Consider the following 25,935-nt stretch of genomic DNA (forward strand, 5'->3'; position numbering starts at 1 on the left):
TAATTAAGCTCATGGAAATATGTGAAATTATACCATCGACTCACCGGTGATGAAGAGTTAGAGCCTAGGACCTAGGAGCGGAAGTATGCTCAAAACAATAGAATTTCACATTAAGCTATTACAGACAACTATCAACTGACTAAACACTCCACACAACAACGCTCGACTCAACTCCGTAGCACCACTGAAAACAACAACCAACTGAATTCCACATGAAATTTCTTCTCTTTTACTCTAAAGGATCTCGGCCAGCTCTAGCTTCCATCTCTGCATCATAAGCGTCATCTTCCTCCAGCTCAAAAGGCCCAGGCTGCGTGATTGGCAGGAATGGTACTCCCAATTTCTCATACATTTGCAATCTTGCTGCTGTCTTTGGTCTCGATTTATTGATGCTAAAGACCTTGATTCGATGACAAGAAGAAGTGACATGAAGATCCCAATTCCTAGTAGATATTAGCTAACCTGAGAGTTAGGAAAGGGAGGGAGAACTTACCAAGTAGATCTCACAAAGGTAGGTTGTGTGTTCATCGAGTTATCCCAACACCTAACTACCAACTCTAACCATCCTTCGGCATCGACTGGAAGATCAATCTCCCATAATCTCCAGGCATGGTAGTACTTTTCGCTCAAGTTCTCATAAGGCACCTCGTACCAAATATTCCCTCCATCCCCACTAACCTCTACTCTCACCGGCCAATGTCCACCCCCACTATATGCCCATCCCCTCATTTTTATAGTCCCGTCATGCACTATCTGATCCATATCTATGGGGCTCATGATCGCTGAGCTTACTGGCATATCTTGAATACTAAACCCAGAACTGTAAGTTGCATTATGTTTTCCAACTTGAGAATTGTAATACAAGTATTCTTTCTTTTGCACCGGACCAAGAGATTCATGGGGGAGAACGTTAATTCTGGTAAGCCATTTACACGAGCGAGCGCCGATATAGCCAAATACCACAGCACGTAATGGAAAGCCATGGATTTTAGGCAGTGGCTCCCCGTTCATTTCCCAGGCGAGAAGAACCTCGTTGATTTTCACCTTGCGCCAGGGAACAGATACAGCGTAGTTGTATACTTCTCCCTTTTTGAAGTAGGTATCTGCGCCGAGAAATTCAAGATGATAAGTTCCTGATGGGTCTTTGAGACCGCCGCAGTATTTGATCACTTTCTTGAGGGATACACCCGTCCATCGTGCGGTTCCAATAGCTCCTTCTCCCCACTTTACTTGTGTCAGCATGCCGTTGTACAAGATAGAGAGTTGAATACGTACGGGTGCGTTGATAAGTTCATCTCCGTCACCAGGATACTGATTAATTTGCTCAATTCTTCTGGTCCCTGAACATTGGATCGTGACCACGTTACTCTGTCTCGGAAAGATGGTTTCATCCTTCAAATCTTTCAAAGTAATACGTTTCGGATTATTCACCAAACCAGCAACATCGAAGAAGTAAGAATCTTCGTCAATCTCAGGAATTCCACCATGATTCCGTACAAAATGATCTTCATTCGAAGTTATGGCCGATTCAACGAGTCGATTCTGTTCAACTTTGTTATTCTTGCTATCCCCAGAACCCCAGGGTATCTAATAGTCCGAGCTACGGTTCAACAACATAAGGGTTTGAATGTCCAAAAGCAATTAGAAACCTGAAAATGATTCAATATTTGAATCAACTTCAATATCTTAAATGATTTGAACGTTTCAATTGATTGATAGATTTGATAATCTTCATAACAAATCTTCATTGTTGAACTGTAGTCCGGACTATTGGACACTCCGCGGGCCCAGAATCAAAAAAGTAGATGGACATACTCGAGGGGGTTCTCCGTTGTATGGAAACTGTAAAACATGAATCATGTCTGGAGACTTTTCCTTCTCCACAAACAGCCAACTCTCTGCTGGCATATCTTTCGTCTTCCTGCCCAATGCATAATGATACTGTTTCCATCTCACGCCTTCTAGTACGGGATTGGTTTTTGGTAAGGGAACTAATTGAAACTCGGGTGCCTGAACCACAAGTCGATCAGCATTTGAGTCTCGTTCAAAACTTGGACCGCTTTCATACCGAAGGAAACTTAAACTTCTTCATAAATTCTTTCACTTTCTGCTTTCGCTCAGGATATTTTTCCCATTCGATATATCCGTGCCAACCATCTAACTCTTCCTCCAACTCCAATTCATTTGGGTCTGGCAATTCATCACTGGAACGTATCTCAAGATCTGGATGTAGTATACTTGGATGTCTAGCATCACTTCTACCGGTTGGACCATGCATGCCATTTGCATGGTGGATGTTCGATTCAGATTCTGTCATTGTGTTCAAGAATTCTCAAGAATCAATTGAATATCTCGCACTCAATATTTTACTCTGAAAATATGGATGAGAAGCAAGGGAGGGAAGTGAAGAGGAAGTACGGATAATAAAGTATTTACCCCTCCGCGCCCAGGCCATTGTCCAACCAGAACATCATGCACAAACTATGCATTGTAATCCAAAACACCAGGATGAATGTCACTTGCTTACATCGCAAACAGAACTGGAGGAGGGAAATTTTGCGACGTCATGACTTTGATAATGAACCAAATAAAGAAATTTAAATGGAGACAATGCCGAGAACTACCGGTATGTCCGAAAACGATGGGGCTTGATCGGAATTTGTTCGAACGCAATTGGCTGACAAGCTGGGAAATTAATTGAGTAAAGAATGGCAAAGTGCAAATGATGGATTTGTCGATAATGAAGTGGGCTGATTCTCCAATCGCGATAATTCATCGATCGGCATCAGAGATTCATACAAGCTTTTAAATGCCGAATTAAAAGCTGAAAACTCGGTAAGTAATGGGTCTAGACTTTCGCAAGCGATAGTTTGCATGCTCTGAAATTTATGCTTGTTTCTCAAGACTTCAATTCCTTCAAACTTTTAATTCAAAACCAATTACACAATCTGATATGATAGTACGTAAATTGTGTCTGATGGATCGTAAGCAAAATCGGTCCCTGACTAGTCAGAACGATACCCCAAAATGTTCTCACTCAACTTCTCCAATCTTGTAGACATATTTGACTCCCCTAGCCTGTCCTCTCTGTAAACGCCTCAAGCCCTCTCCAACTCCTGCTAAACCTCCATCAATAACATCAAAGGGGTGACCAGTAAGTCTGCCATCTTCCAACATCTGAGACATGTACTTAAAGAACACAGCCACCCACCCTGGATCACCCTTCACAAACTCTTTATCGGATGGTTGTTTAACCATGTCCGGCTTATAGACGCCTGTATGTGCTGTGCCTACCATGGTGTATACCACTTCAATTCCAGTCTGAATTGATTCTTCGTCGTACTTATTAGAGCCTGTGACGACTGATAAGTAAGATGGCGACTGCGGCGAAAACGATGGAGCTAACATATGGGAGATCGGGATCCATGTGCCATTTGAGCTGATGGCATCAAGAGCATGGTGACACTCCAAACTCCCTAAGGCCACCTTAGTAGCTTTGATCATTTGTTCAGTGCCCAAGCGATAATCGATTAGCTTGTCACCAGAAGATGGATCAAGAAGGGAATTCAAATGTCAAGAACTGCTGTCGTCGTGACTACTAGTGGGATAGTCGCAGCTTCTAAGAGAAAATTAGAAACTGGCACCACTCGTCGACTTGGTACTAACCTTCAAAAGTGATTATGTCTGGGAGTTTCACTACAGTATGTATTGGCGCAACAGCATATTCGGCGTACGCTCCATGAGGGTTCATCATCGGATGAAAGGCAGCCACACGTTCTCCGAGAGAATATTCGTTCTTTGTTTGCACATGTGTGCCGATGGAATGAACAAACCCAGCGATATCATCTCCACTGTTGAGTGACTTCTTTAGTGCCTTGAGATGGAGCCAATCTAGAAAGTGGATATCTGCCTGAGCTACTCCTTTTCGAGTACACGTTGAAAAAGTGTGCTTACCTTTGACGTTACTCCCCGCAACAACAACTTTGATCACTACATCGTCGGGCCCAGGCTGTGGAATTTCTACTTCGGTGATCTCAGTCCAGATTTCAGGACTGGGATGAACGATAACTTCTCTCATGATCCAGGATATTGTGGATAAGAAAATCTTCTGTAATCACCCTTCGGCGCAATATAGGAGGCAATCCGGGGAAGTCAAAAGCTGAGATTACGATGCGGTCTTGTAAGCCACAAGACTGCATTGCATGTAAGGTAAGCAAATACCAAGGTTTGTGCTACCTACAAACGCTTGTTTGTAGTGAGGAAGAAGCACCAGAGGTGTTAATTCGCCAGGAATATGTAAAATCAGTTCACCACCAATCGAAAATTACAACACCCAGCATGATACATTCATCATCATTGTGTATTATCACTGAGTCGTGACATCAAGTGAAGTATTGACGTTTGCCTACCTTGATATCGGAGCCTCATGTATCGAAATGTCTATTATCAGGGCACCTCTTGACATTGTACTATCGTGATCAGAGACGTTGAGAATTGGGAGAAGGACTGTTGTACAACGGCAAGACTCTAGTGGAACTCCTGTATGTCGATGCTGCTACTAGATGTTTGGGTTCTTTGCTCGCATCGTACCATACCATAGTAGGCTAGCACTGTGCTTATATAAGCCCGGCTGTATAAGTCCGACTGCTTCCACATCAAAACATGGTTTTTTTCTAAATGCGTTCGGCAAGAGTTGCATCAATACTGTTCTCATTCCGGAAAGTTTTGCGGGCTACTGCCAGATGCTTTCTATCTCCATCCGATCTTCTATTACATCAGTGTTAGTCCGCGTTTCGAAATACTACCATCGTCATGCTAAACCCAACTGATGCGATGCCTAGGTCTGAGAGTACAAAAATGTCGGTAGGACTCTCGAGGGACTGTAGGATACTGGAGAAGCCTTGGTGGGGCGTGACAAAGCTTGACAAAAAATCAATGCCGTCTCTATAGACTACCGATGTTCGAGTTTAGCAAGTGCCGATCTGCATCATGTTCCGCGGCATCCAACAGCGTACCTTTGTTTCGAGTGAGACTCAAAGCACAACCAGATATTCCTTGGCTAGATATTTGACTCGAAATTCCGCTCTAGAAATAGTGAATTTTCTTAGATTCATGTGACGTGTTGAATTGCTCATCTCATCGTACTCTGCTTGCACCGTCATCCCCAATACATTGGCAGACTCATCTCATGATCCGTTATCTTTGCTTCTTGGAAAATATTGGCGTCACATATAGAAAAATCAGTGTCGGCAATCATTTGTTTTCTATAGACCCACTTCACGGCATTCGAACGATTTCTTTGAATATTTGTGCCGTAAAGCTAGCGACGAGGATTGCCGGGTGCTCAGGGTCCAATATGGCGTTTGCCATGCTATTACAATATTTGCTTTGAGCATGTTTTCCTTTCCATATCGATTCGTAAATCAGCACACAAAAATCAATGAACTACTTTCACACAACTTTCTAGATCCACAACATCATGGCTGCACGTTCAACATGTGCGGCAAGTGTGGCACTGCGATTGGGTCAACCCCCTAACCTTGTTACCAGAGGTACCCATCTTTTGCGAGAGGGCCATAGTTTAGAAGTTTGGGGTCGCAACAAATGTTCTCAGTGGGTTATGCTTTATATCAATAGATATTCTTAGCAACTGAAGCTGTCGCTGTCATATTAGCGTATCACTGCAAGGCGCTTTGGCGACATCCCTAGAATAGTTCAAGCATTCAAAATCTCAAGTCCTTGAACAGGCGGACTATTGTATTCTGGATAATCATTTTCAATGCATGTCGATCTTACATTCTTAGGTGAATATATCTCCCTTCGACCCAATTATTGATTACTCATTCAATTTCATCAAATTCACCGACTCTACCAATGTGATATAAAAACTATTGTGGATCATTCTCGGTAGCGCGGCACCCCATACATTCATCCATACAGCATTTCTGCGGCAGTCGATGCGCAGGCGTTGAAAGAGCGGGAACGCCAAGCCACCCGCAGCAATGGCGTTTACAATGGAGTTCATACGAGTTCAGCCCTGTATAATTTTCACGGCTGTTGAATGGATTTTGGGTCTGAGACGGGATCACCCACCCTAATTCTTGGCGTCTTGTTGTTGCTTGTTTCCCCCCAAGTCATGGCCACATGTTTTTTCTCGCCAAGGCGGAGTCTATTTTTTCATTTTGTTTCATCACTTAAACCCAACTCATAGGCCGCCTCGAATCTGAGCATTCGAAATACCAGCGTTTCTGTTCCTTTTGCTATCAAATTTTGACTCCTTTCAGATCCCCCCATCGCATTATACTCAACTAGCAATTGATACTTCTTATGATTCTCACAACGCTAGTGTTTTGAATGTTGAATGTCAGAAGCACAACTGACATGTATTACAAGAGATGTGGGCAATATGCCGACTATCTTTATCACTTATCCCAAATTTTTGGAGGACACGCAGGTAGTATGAGATGGAAATCAGTGACTCCATACGCCAAGTATGCCCTATCCTGGTACCTATTATCTGATATAAGTCTTGTCAATCTTGGTCGATTCTGATTCTTGTCATTTTCCAAGCTGGCTTCAACCTCTTTTTCAATGTTACCTTGCTTGTTAAAATTCATCTATTTTATGAAACTTGCTGTTGTTCTAGAAGATATACTATAGTAAATATGGCTTTCCCTCCAACTTGGCAGAAGTTTAAGGACTTCATTTCACCTACGAAACAACCAATTCGAGCCGCAGCTGTATCCCAGACTTCCCGCCCTATACCAAGAAAGGCCGCTGGACGACCTTCTTCATCAAACTGCAAGAGAGAGCCAATCATAATCACAACTAAAGACGTCAATTCTAAACCGAAAAAAAATGTGTTGGACATTATCACGAAAGCTGCTGGTTCAAATTGGGTTTTTGTAGCAATGATGGCTATCGTGCTTGTTTGGGTCATATTTGGTTTCATTAACGGCACGACTGATACCTGGCAAATCGTCATGCAAAACGCCTCTTCAATTCAAGTTTACCTAACAGATATCCTGCTCCTTAGGCAAGCTTCCAACGCCTCAAACTCTCTTATAACCACTCTCGCCGAGCTCCAGTCGCGCAATCAAACTTTTGAGCGCCTTCTTCGGCAAATACCCGGCTGCCAGTGGATGGAAACCCACAAGAATCCTGCTCAAAAAATGTTCAAAGATGATGAACCTGTTGAATCCAACGTCGGTAATAGTCTACTTACAAGCGGCGATAGAAATATATCCAAAGCGCGCTACATGTGGAACAACACTTGCAAAACCGTTGCTAGTGGCCTCGGCTCGATTTGGGCATATATCATTTACTGGATCGGTATATTATTTTGGGTTGGCATTGGCCCTATATTCCAATTCAGCGATACTTGGCAACTATATGTTAATACAGCTACTGCAGTTGCCTTGACATTTACTTCCGTCTTCTTGCAGAATATACAGCAACAGCAAGAGGATAACCTTGAGCAATGTCTTGAATATGCTCTAAGAGTCGATTCCGAGGTTGAGTGGCGATTGAGAGAGATTGCAAATGATTACCAACCTAATCCAATATTTGAGATCCCTGCCCCAAAAATCAGCTGGATTGATAGAGCCATCGATATCTTTGCGGATATCATGGGCTCGGGCGTTGGGCTATTGATCACTCTGATTGTGACGATTGCCTGGATAGCTGTCGGTCCCGTTCTCAAGTTTAACGATAACTGGTGGTTAATCATTGGTACCTTTACCGGCCTTGTGGGTTTTATCGATGGTTTTGTACTTCGTAATGTTTATCACCGCGACGAGAAAGTTGCAGAGGAACAATTCGAGAAGATTGCCGAGAGTGATGACCGATTATTAGATTTACTTAATATCCCTTCACCATACCAAACCCCTACCAAGCCAAGAAATTTTAGCACAAGAGCATCTGCCGCAGCAGGAGAGTTTTGCGCATTATCGGGTGTGTGCGTCGCATCTGTCGGTGTTGTATTTGCATTACTTGCCACTGCGTCTATAATGAAATGGTCCGAGACTGGTCAACTTCTGTGTAATACACCAACTATGGTACGTCTAATCTTTCCCTTTCCAGAACCCGCCTTGACCATCATATTCCCCCTATCATATCTCATCTATGATAATCTTCATGCTAACATGAATCCAGATTATCGAAGGATTTCTGCTTCTAATTCTCATCCAAGCCCATAATATCGCCAACGCCGCCCGCGGAGAAGACTTCCAATCTCTCCTCAAACATCGCCTCCTCCTCAATCACTTCGTCTGTGAGCTCTCTGAAAATTCAGATCGTTCTAGCTCTTCATACCCCCATAACCCCGATGAAAAATTCATCGACAACACCGACTTCTATCCCATCGACGACGACAACACTCAAGACATAAAGATATCTATTGAGCAAGTTGAGAATCGCATTTGAGTGCAAATCATGGCTCAATTTTCTTGAAATATCCTTCTTTTCTAAACACCGTCTTTGAAGCTCAGCGTAATGATAACGGAATGTGCGATGTTTGTTCATACTGTATACAATATATACCCCCATACTATCTTTAAATCTAATCAAATTGAACTTTCTTTCCACAAACAATTTTCTTATAAACCTCTGCACAGAAGTGCATGTGGAACGTTTTAGTCATAATTATTCCGTATACACTCCCCCACCACCCAGCTCTGTGTGCTAAAAACAAATTTACCATATTATAATGTATAGATACACATCAATTTACCTTTCTCTCTGTCTCTGTCTCCCTCTCCCTCTCGCGCGATCAAACGGCCAACTTCTTATATATCTTATTTGGTCCTCTCTTCTTTATGTCCCAGCCCGATATCGTCACCTTTCTCGCCCCTCTTCACCTACCTGTACCTACAAATTAAACACTTGACTCGACCAACCCTTTCCTATTCATTTACATATATCATGTCTCTTCTGTGTAAGTGAAGTATGTACTTAAGTATACTTATCTTGTACAGTACCAAATCTAAGATTACAAATAATCAAACAAACAAGAGAAGAACAAAGGCCATTTGCACATTAACTGTACGGTAATTATATCACCTATTTTCATGTGTATTCACTAGCGTTATTTTCCGTCACTGTCAAGGAAGACGTGCATATTGAGAACACAATCAAGATCAAATTCAAGTCATTTTAAAAAGAACGGAGAATTACGTCAAATTAGTAGCAAAAGAAAAGAACCAATAAACGAATGTGTACAGTATCTATGAAACCAATACAAAAGTCGATCCTTTCAATAACAGCTCAATCCAGCTCAGCCCAGCCATGCATGCTAATAAGCCAGATACCAATCAAACAGTCATCCATCTCCTCATCAATACCCTCAGTCTCCCACATCTTCCCACATATTCTCATCAAAACTACCTACCCTCATAATCCCACGCAAGCTTGAACAATCTAATCAATGAACACTCAACCTAGCTCGATGCCAAACATTAGCCCTCCAGCTTCCTGCCGCCACCACCCCCCTTCCACTCCCACTCCCATCTCCAACCCCAATCCCTCTCCCTCCCATCCCCATATCAATTCTCCTATACGTATATCCCAAAAAAGCCCCTTTCTTCCTCAACTCCAGAATCTTCGGCGCAATTTCCTTATCCCTCAACAACCTATCCCTCGGTCTCTTCCTCTCCTTCTTCCCAAACGTCCTCACAAACCTCTTCAAATACTCCTTCTCCTCATCCCTCATAGCAAACTGATCAATTTCCTTCTCCACCCTCTTCAACCTAACCGTATCATGCGGTCTCTCTATAAACCCCGTTGCAAGAATTTGAATCTCGCGATTAAACGGTTTAAGCGCATCAGTAATCTGTTGAACTGTCGGTTGCACACTCGCCACACTTTCCGAGAAATCAGAAATCGGTTCCTCCTCATCAAAATAATGCGTATCGTCCATCGACTTGATGTTGGGGATGAAAGGAGGAGGCATCAAATGAATGCGATCCCATTGAATTTCGCGGAACCATTTATGCGCTTTGATATCTTCGCCATCATTGGGGTAGACGTAGCGACCGGCGTAGTCTAAGTTTCGACGAGAGGATACGGAGCCGAGTGTTGTGTCTCGAGATTTGTAGCGGCGACTACAGAGCCGATGGTCTTTTTCTTGGATGATGCTACGAATGAGATCTTGACATCTTCTGCTGACGGATGGACGCGAAGGGAATTGGAATGTGGTTTTGTGATTCAAGATGTTCATCTTTGTTTGTTGTCTTCCGCCTTCCTCGGCAAGGAAAGGTGTATGGCCGTAGAGACACTATGAAAATATCAGTATCAACCCCTTCGTATGAGCTACAACGACTGGTAGTTCACCTCATAAAGAATAACAGCGACACTCCACCAATCACACCTAGCATCATACAATTCCCCTCTCACCACTTCTGGCGCCATGTACTGACTTGTACCTACCACTGATCTGGCAAGCGTCCTATTACCAAAACGATTGCGCCAATTAAGAATACTCTCTGAATCCGACGCATTATCCGAATTCTTCTCATGTCGTTCTTTTCCACCCATCATCACATGAGCCATCTTCATTGCCGCAGCTACACTTCTTCCTTCCTTTTTATCAAGAGAATCTCCCTCAACAGTAATTCCAAGTTTATTCAGCAGCGAATATCTGTGATTATGAAAATAAGCTTGATCATGAGACCAATGTCCATCGAAAGCTAATCCGAAGTCAGAGATCTTTAGATGGCCAGATGCAGAGATTAAAAAGTTGTCTGGTTTAATATCACGATGAATCCAGCGAAGAGCATGAGCTTCTTCGATACAGAGGATCATTTCGGCAATATACCATTTTGTGACGGACTCAGAGAGAACATTATCGCGAATGAGGAGGCCAAGAAAGTCTCCTCCTGGCATGTAATCCATGACCAGGTACAGGTTATTGAGATCTTGGAAACTGGCAATCAAAGGAACAACCCTACTCACGTTGGTTAGTATCTTTAATAAAGATATCATTACCCACTACTCACCATCTAGAACCCTCAGCAGCGACGAGAAAATCACGCTCAGCTCTCAAATGACCTTCTTGGCTATTTCGGAGCATATCCGATTTTTTGATCACCTTCATGGCGTAGATACGCTTACTTGGTTCCGATCTATCCATCATCAGCCACTCATCTGCATCAAAAAATAAACTGTGATAGCAAAACTTACTCGTTAGCACCTGGGACCCATTTCTCTCTAACTAATCTCACAACACCAAAACTGCCCTTTCCAAGAACCTTAACCACCTCATAGTTCGAGGGTTTATGATCTCTACCCTTCAAAGCATTGGTACTTCGTACCTTCATATTTCTTATCTGCCTGAGATGATTCGTTTCTGCTGTAGCCAAGGCTTGAAGTCTTTCGGCTTTATCTGTTGGGGTAGAGATCATGTCATTCAAGAGCTCATTCTCTAGATTCAAGCGACGGAGAGATCGAGGTGTTATTGGTTTGGCAGAGACCTCATTGTAATAAGTCTCGAAGAAGACTTTGGCCGAAGCTGCCTTTTCGACAGTGATCACAGCTGCAAATTATTAATTGTGATTATACAATAGAGTAAGAAGGGAAACTTGCTTGGAACTGGCTGTGGGCATTCAACACTATCACCTTCAGTGATTGATGCCAGAATTCCCTCAGCAGAGTTAACCTCTACTTGATTCATGTTCTTCTGCATGATCTTCTTATTCTCCGAAGAGTGATGCGAAACACCTCCAGATTTTTGCGAGATCTTTGATTCGAGAGAAGTCTTTTGAGTCGATAGTTTAGCATCGGGACCAGATGATTTTCCGCTATTGGTTGCAGATTCTGCACTCGATGGGGGAGTAGGAGCATCGGGCATGAATTCCAAAACGCCTTTATCGAGAGAGATTAAACTGGGTCTACTCTTGAACTGTGTACGATGAACGATTGTGGGTGGAGCTTTGAGTATAGCCATAGAGATTTTCTTGCCTAGAGCGACAGATTCGGGAGGGGGTGATAACGGTGCATAATCGTCATCTAAAGCTATACTTGAGCCTAACATTTCACAACCGATAGTTAGAATATGTAGGGTATAAATCGGAAACAAATAGTAAAGAGATTACTTACTGCCGTTGGTTAACGAACGTAAAACCGAGAGAATTTTTGATCCTTGACGTCGAAACTTTGATGGTCTATGAATGTGATGTGTGGGAGAATCTGGAGGAGATATTGAGTCCAATTGAGTAACAGATTCGAGAAAAAGAGGCTTCTCCAAAGGGGGAGGTGGACCAGCTTGGTCTTCTGCATTAGGATAGAGTGCAGGACCAGTGCGATTTCTTTTCATTGTTGAGGATCTTCTGATGGATTAGATAATGATTATTGATACTATAATGTAAGAATGGAACTGCTAGACAGCATACAAGTGATTGACAAAGAATGTTGATACTGATGAAGGTTACAAGAATGAGAAAAATGAGAAGTCATACGTTTATCTATTATTTGCTATGAGAGCTCCTACCTATGGGGAGTTTCTTTGCTTAACGAGGGAAGGCATCACCATCAGACATCATTGGGAAAGGGCGATATTGCGTTGGTAAAGTAGTTTTTGTTTATTATGAGATAACCGATTAAAGCACAATCCCCTGTTCAAAACCTAATCGAACTTTTTGAAAATACGCCTGTAGTGCTATGCAAACCTCATCATCCCATTTTGCGTAGTCTGCTTCCTGTTTCAACAGAGAACTGCTCAGGTCGGAGACTTATGCAAAAACATTACATTGCTGATTGGCACACCATGAAAATATCATGAAATCGCAAACAGCAAGGAGATACATGAAAGTAAAGAGAAAATTGTACAATGGATATGAAAAGCAAAGTGACCTTCAGCCTCGAATCATTTACAAACACGCTTCTGAAACGATCGAGGCTTTCTTATATAAGTGAAGATGGCATCTACTTGATTTCGAGAAGCTTGACATCGAATGTCAAGGTGGAGTTACCTGGGATACCAGGGACACCCTTGCTGCCGTATGCAAGGTGTGCTGGGATTGTCAATCTTCGCTCTCCACCGACTGACATACCAGCAACACCGATGTCCCAACCCTTGATGACCTCGCCAGCACCAAGCTTGAAGGAGAAAGGCTTGCCCTTCTTGTTTGCTAGATTTCAAATATTAGAAAGTGTCAAAAAATTGGACAGATATAGACTTACAGTCAAAGACTTTGCCATCAGTGAACTTTCCGATGTAGCGCATGCCAACTCTGTTACCCTTCTTGGCGACTGGTCCGGAACCAAGCTTCTTGTCATCGATCTTTACTCCATCGACAGTCTTGACGCCCAATGCAGGCTTCTTGGGGTCAACCTTAGCTGCGGCAGATCCAGTAGGTCCTTGCTCGAGATTCTTGGCGAATTGAACCTTCTTCTCGTCCTTGGCAGCATCCTTCTTGACCTCCTCTGCCTTGGCTGGGGCAGCTTCACCATTGTTCTTCTTCAACTTCTTTTGCTGCTTCTTGCTAAGCTTTGGCTCCTCGGCGTCAGCAGCCTTGGCGATAATGGCATCGAGGGATGCGGCGTCCTCGATTTCGTCAGCAGAGCGCTTGTTCTTGCCCTTCTTGTCGGCCTTGACAAGTTTTGGGGCCTCCTCGTCTTCGGAGTCAACCTCGGTAATGCGGGCACCATCGAGTTCATCGCTCTCATCAGAGTCCATCTCGAGTTCGAGTTCATCCTCATCTGGAGAGAGGTCATAGTCCTCATCATCTTCCTCATCAGAATCGTAGACCTCGTGGTGGTGGTTGTGTCCGTTATCATCTGGGATCACGTAGTTACCAGTAAGGAAGATTGTGTGGGTACCAGTAACCTTGAAGAAAACGGTCTCGTCCTCGCCAATGGTGATGTCGAGAGGTTGTTGATAGTGCTATATTATGGTCAATGCGAGTTTATGAAAAGCGGGGTTTTTGAAACATACATTTTCTGGGTCAAGAGTGCAGAGAACATATTCCTCGACTTCAATATCTTCACCATCCTCACTCTCATCCTCACTCTCCTCCTCGATCTCGGCGGCGGCCTTGGCCTTTCCTTTTTTGGCGACCTTCTTCTTGTCGGAAGCGTCCTCCATTTCTTCGTCGGAATCGTCTTTGCCGATGGATGCAAGAAGTTCCTTAAGAGCAGCTTGCTTTTGGGCCTTCTTGGACTTGGAGGGGTCGCTTGGTCCACCATTGGCTTCTTCGTCGTCCTCGCTGTCCTCATCTGATCCAGAGTCATTATCTGCCAACAAAGCACGTAATAAATCATCCGAACCTTCATCATCATCTTCACTGTCTTCTTCTTCATCAACACTCGATTGACGAATGACCTTCAAGGTTGATCTGGGCTTGACACCTTCAGCATCATCGGCAGGTTCAGTTGGGTCGATTGCCGCCATGGTAATGCGGAACTAGAGATTGGAATTGTTAACATTTGTATTTTTCATCGGAGCCTGCTGGGTAGGGCAGAAATAGCAACAGCGCCATCAGGGTAGTAGAAAACAGAGTGACACTTACGGTAGCTGGGAAATCTGGAACAGCAGGAATGAGAATATCTCCTGCTGGGACCTCGAGGCCATACATAGCGACTGGAGCGCAAAGTCAGATAAATATTTTCGCAAGACCACAACAAGGCAGACATGATGAGTTCTGTTTACTTACCTGGAAGAAGAGGCATCTTGTACGATATTATGAATTGATGATTCAATTGATGTTAATATGATTGGAAAAGAACTGTTTCAAAAACCAAACAGTAAATAAGAGTCTTGAGATGAGTTGAAGAGATTTTAGAAGAAGAGATTGGTGAGCGGTGTCTTGATAAAAGGTAGTTCTTGAAGAAAAGATACCCGACAACTTTTTTTTTTCTCATTCTGCGGCACACTAACACACTAAGATAGCTTATCCGTTTGCGCTAGTGAGATTTGAGATCCGCTTGGGTGAGAGTTGCTACCTATTGAGGACTAACTCGCGATCCGTTGGTATAATTTGATTGGCTAATTGGCTCATTGACGTTTATTTTCTCATAGCTCTCCACTTTAAGATTTTTAAAGATACAATACAGAAGTCTCGAGAAGTCTCGATACTCCTCGATGCTCCTCGATACTCGAACATATGCTAGCTATGTCATGTGTGCGAGGTATATATCAGGATTCTATCCAAATCATATCGACAACATCAATCGCTGCAAGAACAGACTCCCACAGTCACTCGAGCAACAAGAAACATGATGCTGCTCCTGTCTCCCCTATCAAGTTTTCTTGCCCTTTCCAATACCAAGACCAACTGCTTTCAAGATCTGCCATAACCACCAAAGCGTTTCCTTCGTGTTCCCATTAGTATAAGAGACACCTTTTTCTCCAACATCTGCCATTGCGATCACTGCCTCTGCTGCTGGACCAGGAAACCTTTGTCTTATATAGGCAGCGATCATCTCTAGTCCGTTGGTAATGCCACCTGCCTGCGTGTTAGTTGCGCGTACATACTGTGCGAATCACAAACTTACCACTACTCCACATATTACCATCTACAACCCACCTCCTGTCATCAACCCATTTTGTGTCTGGAAACTCCTTCTTCAACCGTGGGATCAGAGCTCTTGGTCCACTAGCACTCAATCCTTCCAAAATTCCACTCTGAGCCACTAAGAAAATTCCCGTACAGACACTTAAGATATCAACCCGTTCTCCATTCTCTCCTCTCCATTCGGCGTGCGATTTCAAAAACGACTGTGTGTCTTCATCTGACACTATTCTAGGATCTGGTCCCGGAACCATCATGACATCCAGCATGCCCGGCTGCACTTCACTGTCTGTTATAGTTTTCGATATTCGAAGGAAAGCGTTAGCTGTCAATTCAACTTCGGGCCCAGTGGACGGAAGAGATATATAGTATATCGCGCAGCTAATCCCAAGTGCGACCAATGGGGCCGGTAACCCACATGCTGCAAGGTATTCTGGTGAAAGCATGAAAAAAATGTCGATACCTGACATATCAAGAAGTTGACATCCAGCTGGAATGAATACACCAATACGAAGGTGTTTGGGAGATGACATGATTGCTCCTAGATAAATGAGACAACTAGTTGATTAAGTCGGGTCTCGACAAAGAAATAATGTACAATTTATAGGAATGCCCGTAGGCGTTTGTTCTTGTGCTGCAGTAAAGATTTGATAATGTCACCGGATATAGAGGATATCCGGATGTTGAGATACAAACGATTAACTCCCTCTCACCACACAAACTCCCTGTCGTATAGTTGTTCGGCCAATAATCTCTACAATACAAATTTTCAAACTCCTTCCGTTCCTCCATTCATTCCCAGCGAATCAGACAATTCGTTTTCTACGAGGCGACCCCGTCACTCTTCCCAATACACTCCTCACTTTTCTCCAAAATCCCGATCCTTCTCCATTTTTCGTTTTGGGTTTTCTTCTGCGCTCACCCTTCTTGCTTTTCTCGCTTCTCTCGCTTCTCTTTCCCCTCCCATGCTTTCTCGATGGGTCGTGGGATCTTCGAGAGGAACTTGCTGATGAGCGATTGGAAGTACCTCCTCCTCCCCCTCTTCTTCTTCTCCTTCCTCCTCCTCTTCTTCGTCTAGAAGGTCTGGCCTGTCATTTATTATTAGAATGTGCATTCCAGTATTGACACCAAAATTGGTCATGAAGCTAAAACTACTCACACGCTGCGTTCTCGAGGACGATCTCACTTTTTTCTTATCCTCATCATCCTCATCCTCGTCTTCGCTCTCTTCTCCTTCTTCATCTCCATCTTCCTCATTCTCTCCCTCCTCATTTAAATCTTCGCCCTCACTATCCTCCTCATATCCATCCTCTCTGACTTGTTCTACAGCAGCTGATCTCGCGATCTAATAATATCATTAACACAATATCAACAATCCAACACAAACACACTAGAAACATACTTCATGACCACCCCCTCTATACCCTCTAGGTCGTCCACTCGAAGTCACCGAACTCGCAGGTGTACCATTACTGTATCGCCGAGATGATGTAGATGATGATGATGAACGACTAGAGACAGTACTACCTGACATTCTTCCCAAACCTTCTGAAATTTTGTAGTCGAAAAAAATATCAAAGATCACTAAACGAAAAAGATTAAAATAGAGGTAAACATCTCTGCACACAAATCCTAGATATTGAATCGCCGCCTGTGGTCAAAAGATAGGCCGATGATGTTGGTTGTCTGAGAGATTTTTTTTACGGTCTGGATCGGTCGGGGTTGAGATTGGGGTTGGAGATATTGTTTTGAATCGGGGACGGAGGATCATGAGGAGGTTCGTGAATTTTGTTTCTTGTGTGATAGAGTTGTGGTTTAGGTTTTCAGGAAATGGGGATGTGGGATATGAAATAGCGATGAGATGGAAGGAAATTTTGCATTTCATAATGATGTCGCTACGAGACTTTGAGAAGCGAATGGGTCATGTACTACTAAAACATCGAGGTCAGGTCGCAGAGTTTATTATGATAAAAGGGCGAGAAGTGTAGTTTTGGGTGTGGATGTGATGCATGAAGCTGTAGAAAGCAATACTTTTAGTCGGTGACGATGTAAATAGAATGATGCACCAGTGAGTGCCTGGAATGAAAAGACACTTCTCAACTCTCAACATTCATAACGAATTTATCCTTCTAATGTTTGATATCAGAACCCGTGTTTTCATTGTTCAATCCGTAGATATTGCTAAGTCGATTCTCGCCATTTCCTTCCAGTTCGTGTAAAGTAAATAAGCAAACTAAAGCTCTTGATGAGCAAAAACATTGCGTCCCATCCCCGACTAAACTCTCTCCAGCTCTCAGTTCATACGACTATAACCTAACAGCCCTGTTCGCTTGAATGCTTAAGAAAGTATTTTTGCACGATTCATTTCGTCCATTCAACTCCGTAAAGGCAATCCTACAAGGCTAATACAAGTACGATCTTTGAAGTTGTTGAGTAGTATCATATTTCAGATCCTAGTATATATGTTAAATAATGGAGGCAGGCGAAGACAGTGAAGAATAGTGTAAACATATCAGATCTTTATTGAAGCTCTTATATCTGAGGACCGGAAGGCTTGGAAGTCCCGGAGTATAGCTTCTCTCGACAAATCGTACGTTTGGGAAACCGCCCATGCATGTAACAAAAGAGCGTCCATATACGAATTCGTAACTGAGGTGGTAGGTCTGGAAATCGTGCGAAAGAAACTTCGGTGGCTTCGAGCCAGGCTTCTTGCACACCTTTCAATCTGCGTACATGAGCAGGTTCAATAACTTCTCTTGAAAAATCCACTGTTTGATTGTCCGTAACACGTTTCATACGTTGTAGTTGTTGTGCTGATTGTTGTGAGTACGACACTGGGCGTTTTGCATTCCACGATGAACGAGTTTTTCTTCAGTGGGGTTTTCAGCATTTGGAAAAGAAGGATCAGTTCAAAAGACACGGCGGGAGGTTAAAGGAAGGACTGGATTGCCACCCTCCGAGAGGAACTCCATTTCCAATAAGATGTTGAGTTGAGGAGCGACTTGATGGTAATGGTAGGCATTCGGTTATCGAGAGATGCAATCCATTGTTATGTACTTACATAGATGACTTGTTAGTATATAAGAGGAAATCCCATACCTACCTCAAAGGTGAATGAACGCACGAGGAATCTCATTCTTAAAGTGAAGCAATCATTAGCTAAACAAAAGCATCGGTCATGATTGAAGCGTAGTCGTGATATAGACCCAGTAGGCCTATCCATCTTTTCATCTGTCTAAACCGGAGATGTTATGGAAGAGAGGACAAAAAGCTTCTTGCAAGCAGTCCAGAGATTGATCTCTCGGTAAGTCTCCCTTTCACGTGTTTACTATCTTTGTGAACTCCCAAAATACCAAAGAGATACAGAAAGAGAGCGAGCAATAGGGCATCACAAGCGTAATTGTATATTGCCATCTCTTCCTCGACATGGATAGCCGTTGTGATTTGAATAGCAAGATTTGTGGCAATGTGCTATTTTGATTCGTTACTAATCATAGGAAGGAAGCAGATTTTCATGCTGACCAGACTAGGGACATGGGGAAGGTATAAGCATCTTACTCCACTGCCTTGTGGTTATACTCTGTACTTCCTCACTCATAAAGGCAACGATAGAGACTATCGGCAAAGCACACAGTCCCGAGATGATCCTGCCCCCGTGGCTGGAAATCAACCCAACATTGAATTGGTACACCGACAAAAAGAAGATAACTTTAGAGACTGAATCTGAGGGCTATGTTCTCGAGACCAAACATGTAGGCCGAACTCGAAGACTGCATACAACATTGATCCTGTGGTGAAAGGAGCGTCTCATAATTGACCGGAGGGCTTCATGCTGATGTTGTAGTGTAAAAAAATGACTGCAAAGATTGGGATGATGAGCATGTACGTAGTGCTCGTAGTTAGCAAATCTTAGCGGCGTTCGTTAGAAAACACTAAGGCAAATTAATGGTCTTGGCAAGAGACGACACATTCCGCTTCCGTTCTCCGGCATGGTACCACCAGTACCAGTAGTACTCTCCATGAATCCTATGAATTGAGTCCGATTCAACACATTGTATTGATTTATTTACTTGCATGCCCATATATCAATTGATACAAACAACGATTGACTCACTACTCGTCCTGACCACCCCTATCGACCTGCCGTTTCGAGTAGCACCCATTGAGAAAAGACCCACACAGAATTTCAGACTGTTTAACGACATGCACACTGCCTAAAATACTTCATATGAAATCTTACACTGGATACAAGGATATATGTTGCCCATGATGATGATGATGATGTTGCAGTGCAAGAACAGCAATCATGAAGCCTTTTCGACTTTCAAAGTTTATGACAATTCCACCGTCGGATGAGAGAAAGCTTCTTAAAACCGTGGAGGCAGACGATGCTCCCTTTGACAGTGAGGCTTCGAGGAAGTCCCGGGTGAAGCACCAAAAGGTCAAGACAGGATGCTACACGTGCAAGTATGCAACTCTTATATCAATGTTACAAAATTATGCAATTCATGCCATGTTAGCAAGAGCTGATTATTAAAACCTCTAGAGTACGCCGAGTCAAATGCGATGTATGTAATACTCTGTCGACTAGTTACCTTAGAAACATAGGGGCAATCCCACAACTCTAACGTAAAACATGTGTTGACGAATAGCAGGAAACGAAACCTTCTTGCAAACGATGTAAGAAGACTGGAATTCAATGCGAGGGGTATCCATCACGCGTTATCCAACGACCCTCGCGGGAGTATACCAATCGAATGTCCATAGTGGAATCTCCCCCACGATCACAATCACCCATCGTCAACATACACATCGGTCCTATCCTAGAAAACGAGCAAGATTCTCGGTATTTTCAATACTTCCGCGAAACATCGGCTAGTGATATCGCGAGATTGTTTAATCGAACAGTCTGGGAGCGACTGATTCCCCAGGCCAGCGAATCCGAACCTTTCGTTAGTCAAGCTCTGGTTGCCCTGGGGGCGTTTAGTAAAGGTCGCACATCAAGCGGTATAGAGGCATTTTTACACCGTCAATATGGCCTTGATCAGTATGGTAAAGCTCTTGTCGGTATGAGACAAGCTCTAAACCCAAGCTCTTACAATGCCCGCAAGGCCCTCATTGCTTGTCTACTTGTTTATTCAATCGAAAGTATACAGGGACATCTTGCAACAGCAGCTTCCCATGCTGCCAGTGGAGAAAATCTTCTCCATGAGATTATGCTGGACAAGAAATCCAAAAGCTTACCACCCTTCAGCTGCCAGCAAGATTCTTCAATTGACGATGATCTATGCAGAGCTTTCTCGGATCTTGATCTTCAAGCACTTTGCGTTATTGATCGCCGATCCTCAAAGCTCCACGAACGACGAACTCGTGATTTAAATCATTTGTTGCTATCAATGCCTTCTTCATTCTCAAGTATCAAAGAATGCCATGACTGGTGGCAGATCATAATGCGGAGAAACTTCCATTGGATAGCAACAGCAAGAAAAACAATTCTCGAAGAGCGACCGAAGAATGATGAAGAACCCGTTGTCTATGCAGCCGATGATGAAGGGCTAGATCTCAAAGATGAGAACTGCTCATGGACCTCTGTTGCAGTCATACCTAGTACTAACCCAACCCTCAGACGGGATTGTACCACATATCTTGATGATATTTTACGATGGGAAAGTATTGCAGCACCGTTAGTAAACAAAGGACTACGCTCTGCCGAAGATTCTCGAGAATTTCTAGCTGCATGCCTTGCAAAAATACAGGCGGCTATGATGACGATACAAGTATCAAGTGTGTTTATAGTCAACGCAATCGAATGGGACGCATACTTTCAGGAGTTTGGTACAATCATGAAATATGTAGCCAAACTCCGACCGCGCATCGTTCAAGGAGAGGGGAAGTATCACTTTGACTTTGGTGTAATACTTCCGATGTTTATGGTTGGAACACATTGCCGAAATAGAGAGTTAAGAGATCAAGCGATTGATACTCTCAGGGAAGCTAAAGGTTACCGAGAAGGCATTTGGGACTCAGATGCCTGCTCACGAGTAACTGGGTTTACAAGAGATGTGGAAGAAGAATGGGCTGATGAAACTGGATGGGTTCCTGGAGAGAGACGGTTTACTATCACCGGAACTAAAGTTACAGTTGACAAAGGGAAATCACTGCACATAAGTGGATATCAAAAGAACGGAACTTTAGAAGGGAAGGGTGATTTCAAGGAAATACATATAACATGGTAAATGCATACATAGGTAGTACACACTTGATCTTTACAGCCTTACTTACCATAATGTGTTGTGATACCAAATAGTGACACCAAATATTGATTTGAGATGACCCTCGATGCACCGGGCAGGTTCTCAGCGTGGGGACCTTCCGTGCCACTTCCCTTGTATCCACGGCATGAGAATTTGAGTATACAGCCCAGGCTGAGTCAAATCTCCACACCTGAAGGCGATTGATGCTGTCACTGATCATGTGGATAAAAGGGATGTCCTTGGTAAGGGGCGACAAATCGAGGGGCAAATCTCTACTCCATTTTCAAGAGACAACATTGATAACACTTCAGTGTATGTTCGAAGTCTATCAACAGCATATACGCAGAAATGAAGATATATATTGCAGGTGTAACACATAGAAGATTAGGATCGTCAGTACTACCTAAGCTAAGTAGCTGCAGACAAATAAATCGTTACTAACTCCAAGGTTGTGTATGATGTCTGTGTAAAGTCAGCACCCTTCCTGAGCAAAACCAAGCAAGGTGGCGGATGGCCTAAATAATAGCTATACGAAAGGCTAGTTCAAAGGCCGTAGACATAGCCAACAGATAGAAGGATCGGTCTGATTATTCTCTTTAAAGTAGAATGTTTCCAGCTTTTTGGAGTTTTGAACTTCCAAGTTGATCCCTATCAATCTCCAAATCGTACTTACCTACAACCTGTAGTTACTTCGTATGATACGATATAAATTCATCCTGGTAGGTATCAACAAGATCTAATCTTATCAAGATCTCACCGACTCCAAAAAATTTCAAGGCAGTAGTCATTAGACGCTAGTCTCAATACACTCTAGCGCAAATCCTGAGCCTTCAACGAACAAAAGAAGGCTTGCTTCCACCTGTGCGCCCCTCCGGTTACATACACCATACTACGACCTTTTTTTCGCATCAACTTAACTCCAATAATCAGAATAATACTAGAAATTGACAAGCGGAAATAACGTTTGAAAGAAGAGAATTTGTAGCCAAGCTATGAATCGAGGTGGTAAACTTGCTCCTGAAGTTAATCGGTAAGTTTCTCTGGGCTTATTGTTCATTGTACCTGCATTTGGTCGCGTGGGCCGGCTCTCCAATGCCAGAATTCAGCATCAGTAGCTAACGTATGTGCTGAATGTAGAGCTTTGTTCGTCAAGAATCTAAGGTATGTGGATTGACGCAGGAAAGAGCAGGTGTGGAGACTTGGAGATGGGGTTGTGGATTTGGTGTACATGGAAATCAGATTGAGGTGCACGGGGCTGATGATATTTGGAAAAATAGCTACAACGTAACGCCGGAAGAACTCTTTGATCTGTTTGGCAAATTCGGTGCGATTCGGTATGTATATTGGAAGGGAAGCAGCAATCTCGGCGAGACCTGCATCAAGGATCTCTATTGGGATGGACCTGCTCGATCTTGGAGAACGTACTAACAATGCGCCAGACAAATTCGTCAAGGTATCGCTACCAACACGAAAGGTACGGCATTTGTTGTCTATGAAGACGTAACGGATTCTAAGACTGCCTGCGATAAATTGAATGGGTTCAATTTCCAAAATCGATACCTAGTCGGTACGTCTGCGCTCCGCGCCTCTATTCCAATCGAACTCTCCTGTACTAACACTTGGGCGAACAGTTCTCTACCATCAACCCGAGAAAATGGAAAAGATGCGTGCCAATTCAAATCAATCAGATTCATACGCTGCTCGCAAAGCGAGTTTAGAACAGCTCAAAACCGCGAACAATATCGAATAACAATCTGACGGGCCCCTAATTCGCCCAAACACTGTATCTTATATGGAGTCTACAGCGTCTATGGGCCCGTCATCCAGGGTTGGAAATGTTTCGCCATCGAAGGATGTTAGGAATAAGAGAACACGACGAACACAATCTGCACCAATTACAACGAGGAAATCTCCTACTACAACTGCTTTGCATGGAAAGGGGGGGAACTATCAACATTTGGAACATCATCGTGGGATCAAGGGGGCAGCTATGGCAGGTGGAAGGCGTAATACCTCCTTCCTCGCTCTTGTGCGGGGATTGGTTTTCAGGCGTTAGAGGGTGTTGTTGTTTTATTGAAGGGACAGGAAAACCCTCGCTTTTTACATGGATTTTTTCCCTTTACAACTTAACTTACTATTCTCCTCTCGTACACTTTCGTGGAAAGAGAGCAACCATTTCGATATGCAATGGGGACGGGAGAGCTTCTACGGCCGAGATTGTGATTTTTCTTCTATTAAGGAGGGTGGCATTTCACTCGCGAGGTTGATTCTCCTTTTCCTTGGATGTTGATTGTTGCACATGTTACCATCTGCTTTGAATGCAAAATTGCTACGTTAGGGCCTTATTGATTTGTATTTTACATATTCACTGCCTCAAGATCATTCCATATCGCCTTGCCACAATGTCTGCCCAATCTTTCCACCTTGTTTGTATCATACTCAATCCGACCACAGCATAGAGGTACGAATAAGAAAGCCTAGCAAGGCTCTCCGAGCTCCGTAGACTTCTCCGTGGAAATCTCACTCTCGTGCAACATTGCTATGTGCTACATTAAATTCCGCCTAGACCAAATGCTAAACGGCTCGTGCGTGCTTCTATCGGATATCGGACGGTCGGATGAGTGATTAGCTTGCATAAAGAGCAATCATTAAACTTTGGTCACGAGGCACCACTGTGCATAAATTGCGTGGATGGATGAAATGAGTAAAAATGTGTGATGTTGGGATTGGTTGGCCTTGGAGTACGTATCTGAGATTCTTATCACAAGATTATGATATCCCTACGGTGACTTCCTTGCCGTTTGCTTGCGGGGCACATTCCAGAATTTGAGGTTTGGTAAGAGGGATGCAGTGATTGGTTGAGACAGGTCTACTAGGCAGGTAGATAGGGTATAGATGGGGGAGAAAGGGATGTGTTATGTTGCGTGGGGATGGATGCTCGAGGGAAGGCAGAGGAGGGGTGAGATTGGATGAGAGGGAATCGGTGAATTTGTTTCAGAGGGGGGAGGAAGGGTTAGATGCATGGTTGCCCCTCTTTCTTGTTGGCTGTCGCGTCTTTTTTTTATAATCTTGAGAAGTGTGTGTCTGTCTATTTATTCGCCGAGTTTCGGTTGTGAAGTTATATATTGTTCTTCTAAACCGCACGTCTTGTCTTGATATCGAAGTCTTCTTTTCTACGGATATCTATCTACCTACCTGCCTGCCTGTCTACCTGTCAAGAAACACATACATAGTCGAAAGTCGAAAGTCAATCGCAAGAACAAGAACAAGAACAAGAGCAATATGCAAGGTCTTCAAATCTTCGTTAACCAAGGTGGTTTGGCGTGCAGCTGCGGTGTTGCGTATCCAGAGGGCGCGGATAAGGATACTTATGTTTGTAGCTGCGGAAAGGTAAGGAATTGAAAGGCGAGAGGAGGGGAGAGGAGATGGATGGATGGATGGATGGATGGATGTGAGCAGGTGGCTAATCTTTGTGTTTGCAGAAGTGCCCAAGTGCTAAGTAAATCGATTGTATATGGGGATGAGCGGTTGGAGGGATTGATGGGGATGTTGAGTTCACGGGAGCTTTCTGTTTGGGATGGGATGGGATGGGGATAGGTTGATTGAGCGTTTGGATATGCATGCATGCAATGGATTTCTGCGATGGCGATGGGAGCTTTGCGTATGTTGGTTGTGTGGTGTATGGAGTGTACGGAGACAGACAAATGGATGGTCGGTTTGGCATAGCGATTTGACGATGATTTGATGATTGAGGGACGGGTTATGAGCGTTTCATATTTTACTGAAATGGGAACTTGTGTTCTCAGTAACCGATCTTTGTGCTCTGGAGTGTGTGTTGTGTTCGATCATGTTGAGATTGTGTTGTGTTCTGCATACTGTGATGGCCGTTGTGCAGATGTCTCGCTTTCCATTCATTCATTCATCCATCCATTCATCCATTCATCCATTGCGGATATGGAAATCCCACCCTCAAATGCCAAATCCACCCTCGTCACTCTATTTATCCGTTGGCAATATGGAAGCCCGCCTCGAGCCCGTCTCCAATATGACATCTCCAAAGTCACAAATTTCGTTTCCACTTACCCGACAGCCTCTCGAAATCGGATCAAACAGTTTCACCCATGCGGCTACTCGACCGTTTGACTCCTTGCTTGAGAAAGAAGCTCCTGGCGTTT

General features: G+C 43.6%; 10 protein-coding genes across 14 annotated transcripts; 4 read left to right on the plus strand and 6 right to left on the minus strand.

Moving 5' to 3' along the window:
- Window positions 1-12: 12 nt before the first annotated feature.
- On the minus strand, window positions 13-2,372 carry Bcsox1. The gene is made up of 5 exons (XM_001554077.2): window positions 2,069-2,372; window positions 1,816-2,010; window positions 1,276-1,542; window positions 494-1,224; window positions 13-443 (listed from the first exon to the last, which is right to left on the minus strand). Exons 1-5 carry the CDS (start codon window positions 2,315-2,317, stop codon window positions 230-232), a joined length of 1,656 nt encoding a protein of 551 aa, XP_001554127.1. The 5' UTR covers window positions 2,318-2,372; the 3' UTR covers window positions 13-229.
- Window positions 2,373-2,843: 471 nt separating this feature from the next.
- On the minus strand, window positions 2,844-4,368 carry BCIN_07g04470 (hypothetical protein). Of its 2 annotated transcripts, none has more exons than XM_024694072.1 (3): window positions 3,955-4,368; window positions 3,667-3,851; window positions 2,844-3,619 (listed from the first exon to the last, which is right to left on the minus strand). In XM_024694072.1, the coding sequence occupies exons 1-2, from the start codon at window positions 4,076-4,078 to the stop codon at window positions 3,751-3,753; spliced, it is 225 nt and encodes a 74-aa protein (XP_024549861.1). In that variant the 5' UTR covers window positions 4,079-4,368; the 3' UTR covers window positions 2,844-3,619; window positions 3,667-3,750. The 2 variants fall into 2 exon arrangements, with proteins under 2 accessions (XP_024549861.1, XP_024549862.1); XM_024694073.1 differs by having other exon boundaries at window positions 3,667-3,891.
- A 2,073-nt stretch (window positions 4,369-6,441) lies between these two features.
- Window positions 6,442-8,722, plus strand: BCIN_07g04480 (hypothetical protein). Its single transcript, XM_001554074.2, has 2 exons — window positions 6,442-8,057; window positions 8,155-8,722. The coding sequence occupies exons 1-2, from the start codon at window positions 6,666-6,668 to the stop codon at window positions 8,422-8,424; spliced, it is 1,662 nt and encodes a 553-aa protein (XP_001554124.1). The 5' UTR covers window positions 6,442-6,665; the 3' UTR covers window positions 8,425-8,722.
- Window positions 8,723-9,148: 426 nt separating this feature from the next.
- On the minus strand, window positions 9,149-12,397 carry BCIN_07g04490 (hypothetical protein). Its single transcript, XM_024694074.1, has 6 exons — window positions 12,094-12,397; window positions 11,581-12,021; window positions 11,179-11,530; window positions 10,995-11,120; window positions 10,330-10,942; window positions 9,149-10,273 (listed from the first exon to the last, which is right to left on the minus strand). Exons 1-6 carry the CDS (start codon window positions 12,308-12,310, stop codon window positions 9,422-9,424), a joined length of 2,601 nt encoding a protein of 866 aa, XP_024549863.1. The 5' UTR covers window positions 12,311-12,397; the 3' UTR covers window positions 9,149-9,421.
- Window positions 12,398-12,439: 42 nt separating this feature from the next.
- On the minus strand, window positions 12,440-14,834 carry BCIN_07g04500 (hypothetical protein). 3 transcript variants are annotated; one of them, XM_024694077.1, is made up of 6 exons: window positions 14,649-14,834; window positions 14,505-14,575; window positions 14,263-14,398; window positions 13,931-13,977; window positions 13,177-13,879; window positions 12,440-13,124 (listed from the first exon to the last, which is right to left on the minus strand). In XM_024694077.1, the coding sequence occupies exons 1-6, from the start codon at window positions 14,662-14,664 to the stop codon at window positions 12,919-12,921; spliced, it is 1,179 nt and encodes a 392-aa protein (XP_024549864.1). In that variant the 5' UTR covers window positions 14,665-14,834; the 3' UTR covers window positions 12,440-12,918. The 3 variants fall into 3 exon arrangements, with proteins under 3 accessions (XP_024549864.1, XP_024549866.1, XP_024549865.1); XM_024694075.1 differs by having other exon boundaries at window positions 13,931-14,211; XM_024694076.1 differs by having other exon boundaries at window positions 13,931-14,398.
- Window positions 14,835-14,924: 90 nt separating this feature from the next.
- BCIN_07g04510 (hypothetical protein) lies at window positions 14,925-16,217 on the minus strand. 2 transcript variants are annotated; one of them, XM_001554070.2, is made up of 2 exons: window positions 15,490-16,217; window positions 14,925-15,440 (listed from the first exon to the last, which is right to left on the minus strand). In XM_001554070.2, the coding sequence occupies exons 1-2, from the start codon at window positions 16,037-16,039 to the stop codon at window positions 15,235-15,237; spliced, it is 756 nt and encodes a 251-aa protein (XP_001554120.2). In that variant the 5' UTR covers window positions 16,040-16,217; the 3' UTR covers window positions 14,925-15,234. The 2 variants fall into 2 exon arrangements, with proteins under 2 accessions (XP_001554120.2, XP_024549867.1); XM_024694078.1 differs by having other exon boundaries at window positions 14,925-16,217.
- A 26-nt stretch (window positions 16,218-16,243) lies between these two features.
- BCIN_07g04520 (hypothetical protein) lies at window positions 16,244-17,545 on the minus strand. Its single transcript, XM_024694079.1, has 3 exons — window positions 16,909-17,545; window positions 16,666-16,851; window positions 16,244-16,594 (listed from the first exon to the last, which is right to left on the minus strand). The coding sequence occupies exons 1-3, from the start codon at window positions 17,038-17,040 to the stop codon at window positions 16,313-16,315; spliced, it is 600 nt and encodes a 199-aa protein (XP_024549868.1). The 5' UTR covers window positions 17,041-17,545; the 3' UTR covers window positions 16,244-16,312.
- Window positions 17,546-19,459: 1,914 nt separating this feature from the next.
- Window positions 19,460-21,808, plus strand: BCIN_07g04530 (hypothetical protein). The gene is made up of 3 exons (XM_024694080.1): window positions 19,460-19,973; window positions 20,053-20,074; window positions 20,162-21,808. The coding sequence occupies exons 1-3, from the start codon at window positions 19,813-19,815 to the stop codon at window positions 21,740-21,742; spliced, it is 1,764 nt and encodes a 587-aa protein (XP_024549869.1). The 5' UTR covers window positions 19,460-19,812; the 3' UTR covers window positions 21,743-21,808.
- An 825-nt stretch (window positions 21,809-22,633) lies between these two features.
- BCIN_07g04540 (hypothetical protein) lies at window positions 22,634-24,243 on the plus strand. Its single transcript, XM_001554066.2, has 5 exons — window positions 22,634-22,790; window positions 22,898-22,921; window positions 23,038-23,094; window positions 23,200-23,327; window positions 23,392-24,243. Exons 1-5 carry the CDS (start codon window positions 22,753-22,755, stop codon window positions 23,508-23,510), a joined length of 366 nt encoding a protein of 121 aa, XP_001554116.1. The 5' UTR covers window positions 22,634-22,752; the 3' UTR covers window positions 23,511-24,243.
- A 677-nt stretch (window positions 24,244-24,920) lies between these two features.
- BCIN_07g04550 (hypothetical protein) lies at window positions 24,921-25,565 on the plus strand. The gene is made up of 2 exons (XM_001554065.2): window positions 24,921-25,150; window positions 25,243-25,565. Exons 1-2 carry the CDS (start codon window positions 25,043-25,045, stop codon window positions 25,261-25,263), a joined length of 129 nt encoding a protein of 42 aa, XP_001554115.1. The 5' UTR covers window positions 24,921-25,042; the 3' UTR covers window positions 25,264-25,565.
- Window positions 25,566-25,935: the final 370 nt, after the last annotated feature.

This window comes from Botrytis cinerea, chromosome 7, assembly GCF_000143535.2.
Source record: "Botrytis cinerea B05.10 chromosome 7, complete sequence".
Lineage (NCBI taxonomy): Eukaryota > Fungi > Ascomycota > Leotiomycetes > Helotiales > Sclerotiniaceae > Botrytis > Botrytis cinerea.

Bases quoted from the DNA above. Each gene is read 5' to 3' on its own strand.
- BCIN_07g04480 (XM_001554074.2), top strand. From the start codon at position 6,666: ATGGCTTTCCCTCCAACTTGGCAGAAGTTTAAGGACTTCATTTCACCT. The intron at 8,058-8,154 runs GTACGTCTAATC...ACATGAATCCAG, and splicing joins TGTGTAATACACCAACTATG to ATTATCGAAGGATTTCTGCT.
- BCIN_07g04490 (XM_024694074.1), bottom strand. From the start codon at position 12,310: ATGAAAAGAAATCGCACTGGTCCTGCACTCTATCCTAATGCAGAAGAC. The intron at 11,121-11,178 runs GTAAGTTTTGCT...GATGATGGATAG, and splicing joins TGGGTCCCAGGTGCTAACGA to ATCGGAACCAAGTAAGCGTA. The intron at 10,274-10,329 runs GTGAACTACCAG...ATATTTTCATAG, and splicing joins TCGCTGTTATTCTTTATGAG to TGTCTCTACGGCCATACACC.
- BCIN_07g04540 (XM_001554066.2), top strand. From the start codon at position 22,753: ATGAATCGAGGTGGTAAACTTGCTCCTGAAGTTAATCG. The intron at 23,095-23,199 runs GTATGTATATTG...ACAATGCGCCAG, and splicing joins GGCAAATTCGGTGCGATTCG to ACAAATTCGTCAAGGTATCG. The intron at 23,328-23,391 runs GTACGTCTGCGC...TTGGGCGAACAG, and splicing joins CCAAAATCGATACCTAGTCG to TTCTCTACCATCAACCCGAG.
- BCIN_07g04510 (XM_001554070.2), bottom strand. From the start codon at position 16,039: ATGTCATCTCCCAAACACCTTCGTATTGGTGTATTCATTCCAGCTGGA. The intron at 15,441-15,489 runs GTAAGTTTGTGA...ACACGCAGGCAG, and splicing joins TGGTAATATGTGGAGTAGTG to GTGGCATTACCAACGGACTA.
- BCIN_07g04500 (XM_024694076.1), bottom strand. The intron at 14,399-14,504 runs GTAAGTGTCACT...TCCAATCTCTAG, and splicing joins TTCCAGATTTCCCAGCTACC to TTCCGCATTACCATGGCGGC. The intron at 13,125-13,176 runs GTAAGTCTATAT...TTTGAAATCTAG, and splicing joins TGATGGCAAAGTCTTTGACT to CAAACAAGAAGGGCAAGCCT.
- Bcsox1 (XM_001554077.2), bottom strand. From the start codon at position 2,317: ATGACAGAATCTGAATCGAACATCCACCATGCAAATGGCATGCATGGT. The intron at 1,543-1,815 runs GTATGTCCATCT...AAAGTTGAACAG, and splicing joins ACAACGGAGAACCCCCTCGA to AATCGACTCGTTGAATCGGC. The intron at 444-493 runs GTAAGTTCTCCC...AATATCTACTAG, and splicing joins ACCTTTGTGAGATCTACTTG to GAATTGGGATCTTCATGTCA.
- BCIN_07g04520 (XM_024694079.1), bottom strand. From the start codon at position 17,040: ATGTCAGGTAGTACTGTCTCTAGTCGTTCATCATCATCATCTACATCA. The intron at 16,852-16,908 runs GTATGTTTCTAG...TGATATTATTAG, and splicing joins ATAGAGGGGGTGGTCATGAA to ATCGCGAGATCAGCTGCTGT. The intron at 16,595-16,665 runs GTGAGTAGTTTT...AATAAATGACAG, and splicing joins CGTCCTCGAGAACGCAGCGT to GCCAGACCTTCTAGACGAAG.
- BCIN_07g04470 (XM_024694073.1), bottom strand. From the start codon at position 4,078: ATGAGAGAAGTTATCGTTCATCCCAGTCCTGAAATCTGGACTGAGATC. The intron at 3,892-3,954 runs GTAAGCACACTT...TCCACTTTCTAG, and splicing joins TGCGGGGAGTAACGTCAAAG to ATTGGCTCCATCTCAAGGCA. The intron at 3,620-3,666 runs GTTAGTACCAAG...ATTTTCTCTTAG, and splicing joins AGACATAATCACTTTTGAAG to AAGCTGCGACTATCCCACTA.
- BCIN_07g04530 (XM_024694080.1), top strand. From the start codon at position 19,813: ATGAAGCCTTTTCGACTTTCAAAGTTTATGACAATTCCACCGTCGGAT. The intron at 19,974-20,052 runs GTATGCAACTCT...TAAAACCTCTAG, and splicing joins ACAGGATGCTACACGTGCAA to AGTACGCCGAGTCAAATGCG. The intron at 20,075-20,161 runs GTATGTAATACT...GACGAATAGCAG, and splicing joins TACGCCGAGTCAAATGCGAT to GAAACGAAACCTTCTTGCAA.
- BCIN_07g04550 (XM_001554065.2), top strand. From the start codon at position 25,043: ATGCAAGGTCTTCAAATCTTCGTTAACCAAGGTGGTTTGGCGTGCAGC. The intron at 25,151-25,242 runs GTAAGGAATTGA...TTGTGTTTGCAG, and splicing joins ATGTTTGTAGCTGCGGAAAG to AAGTGCCCAAGTGCTAAGTA.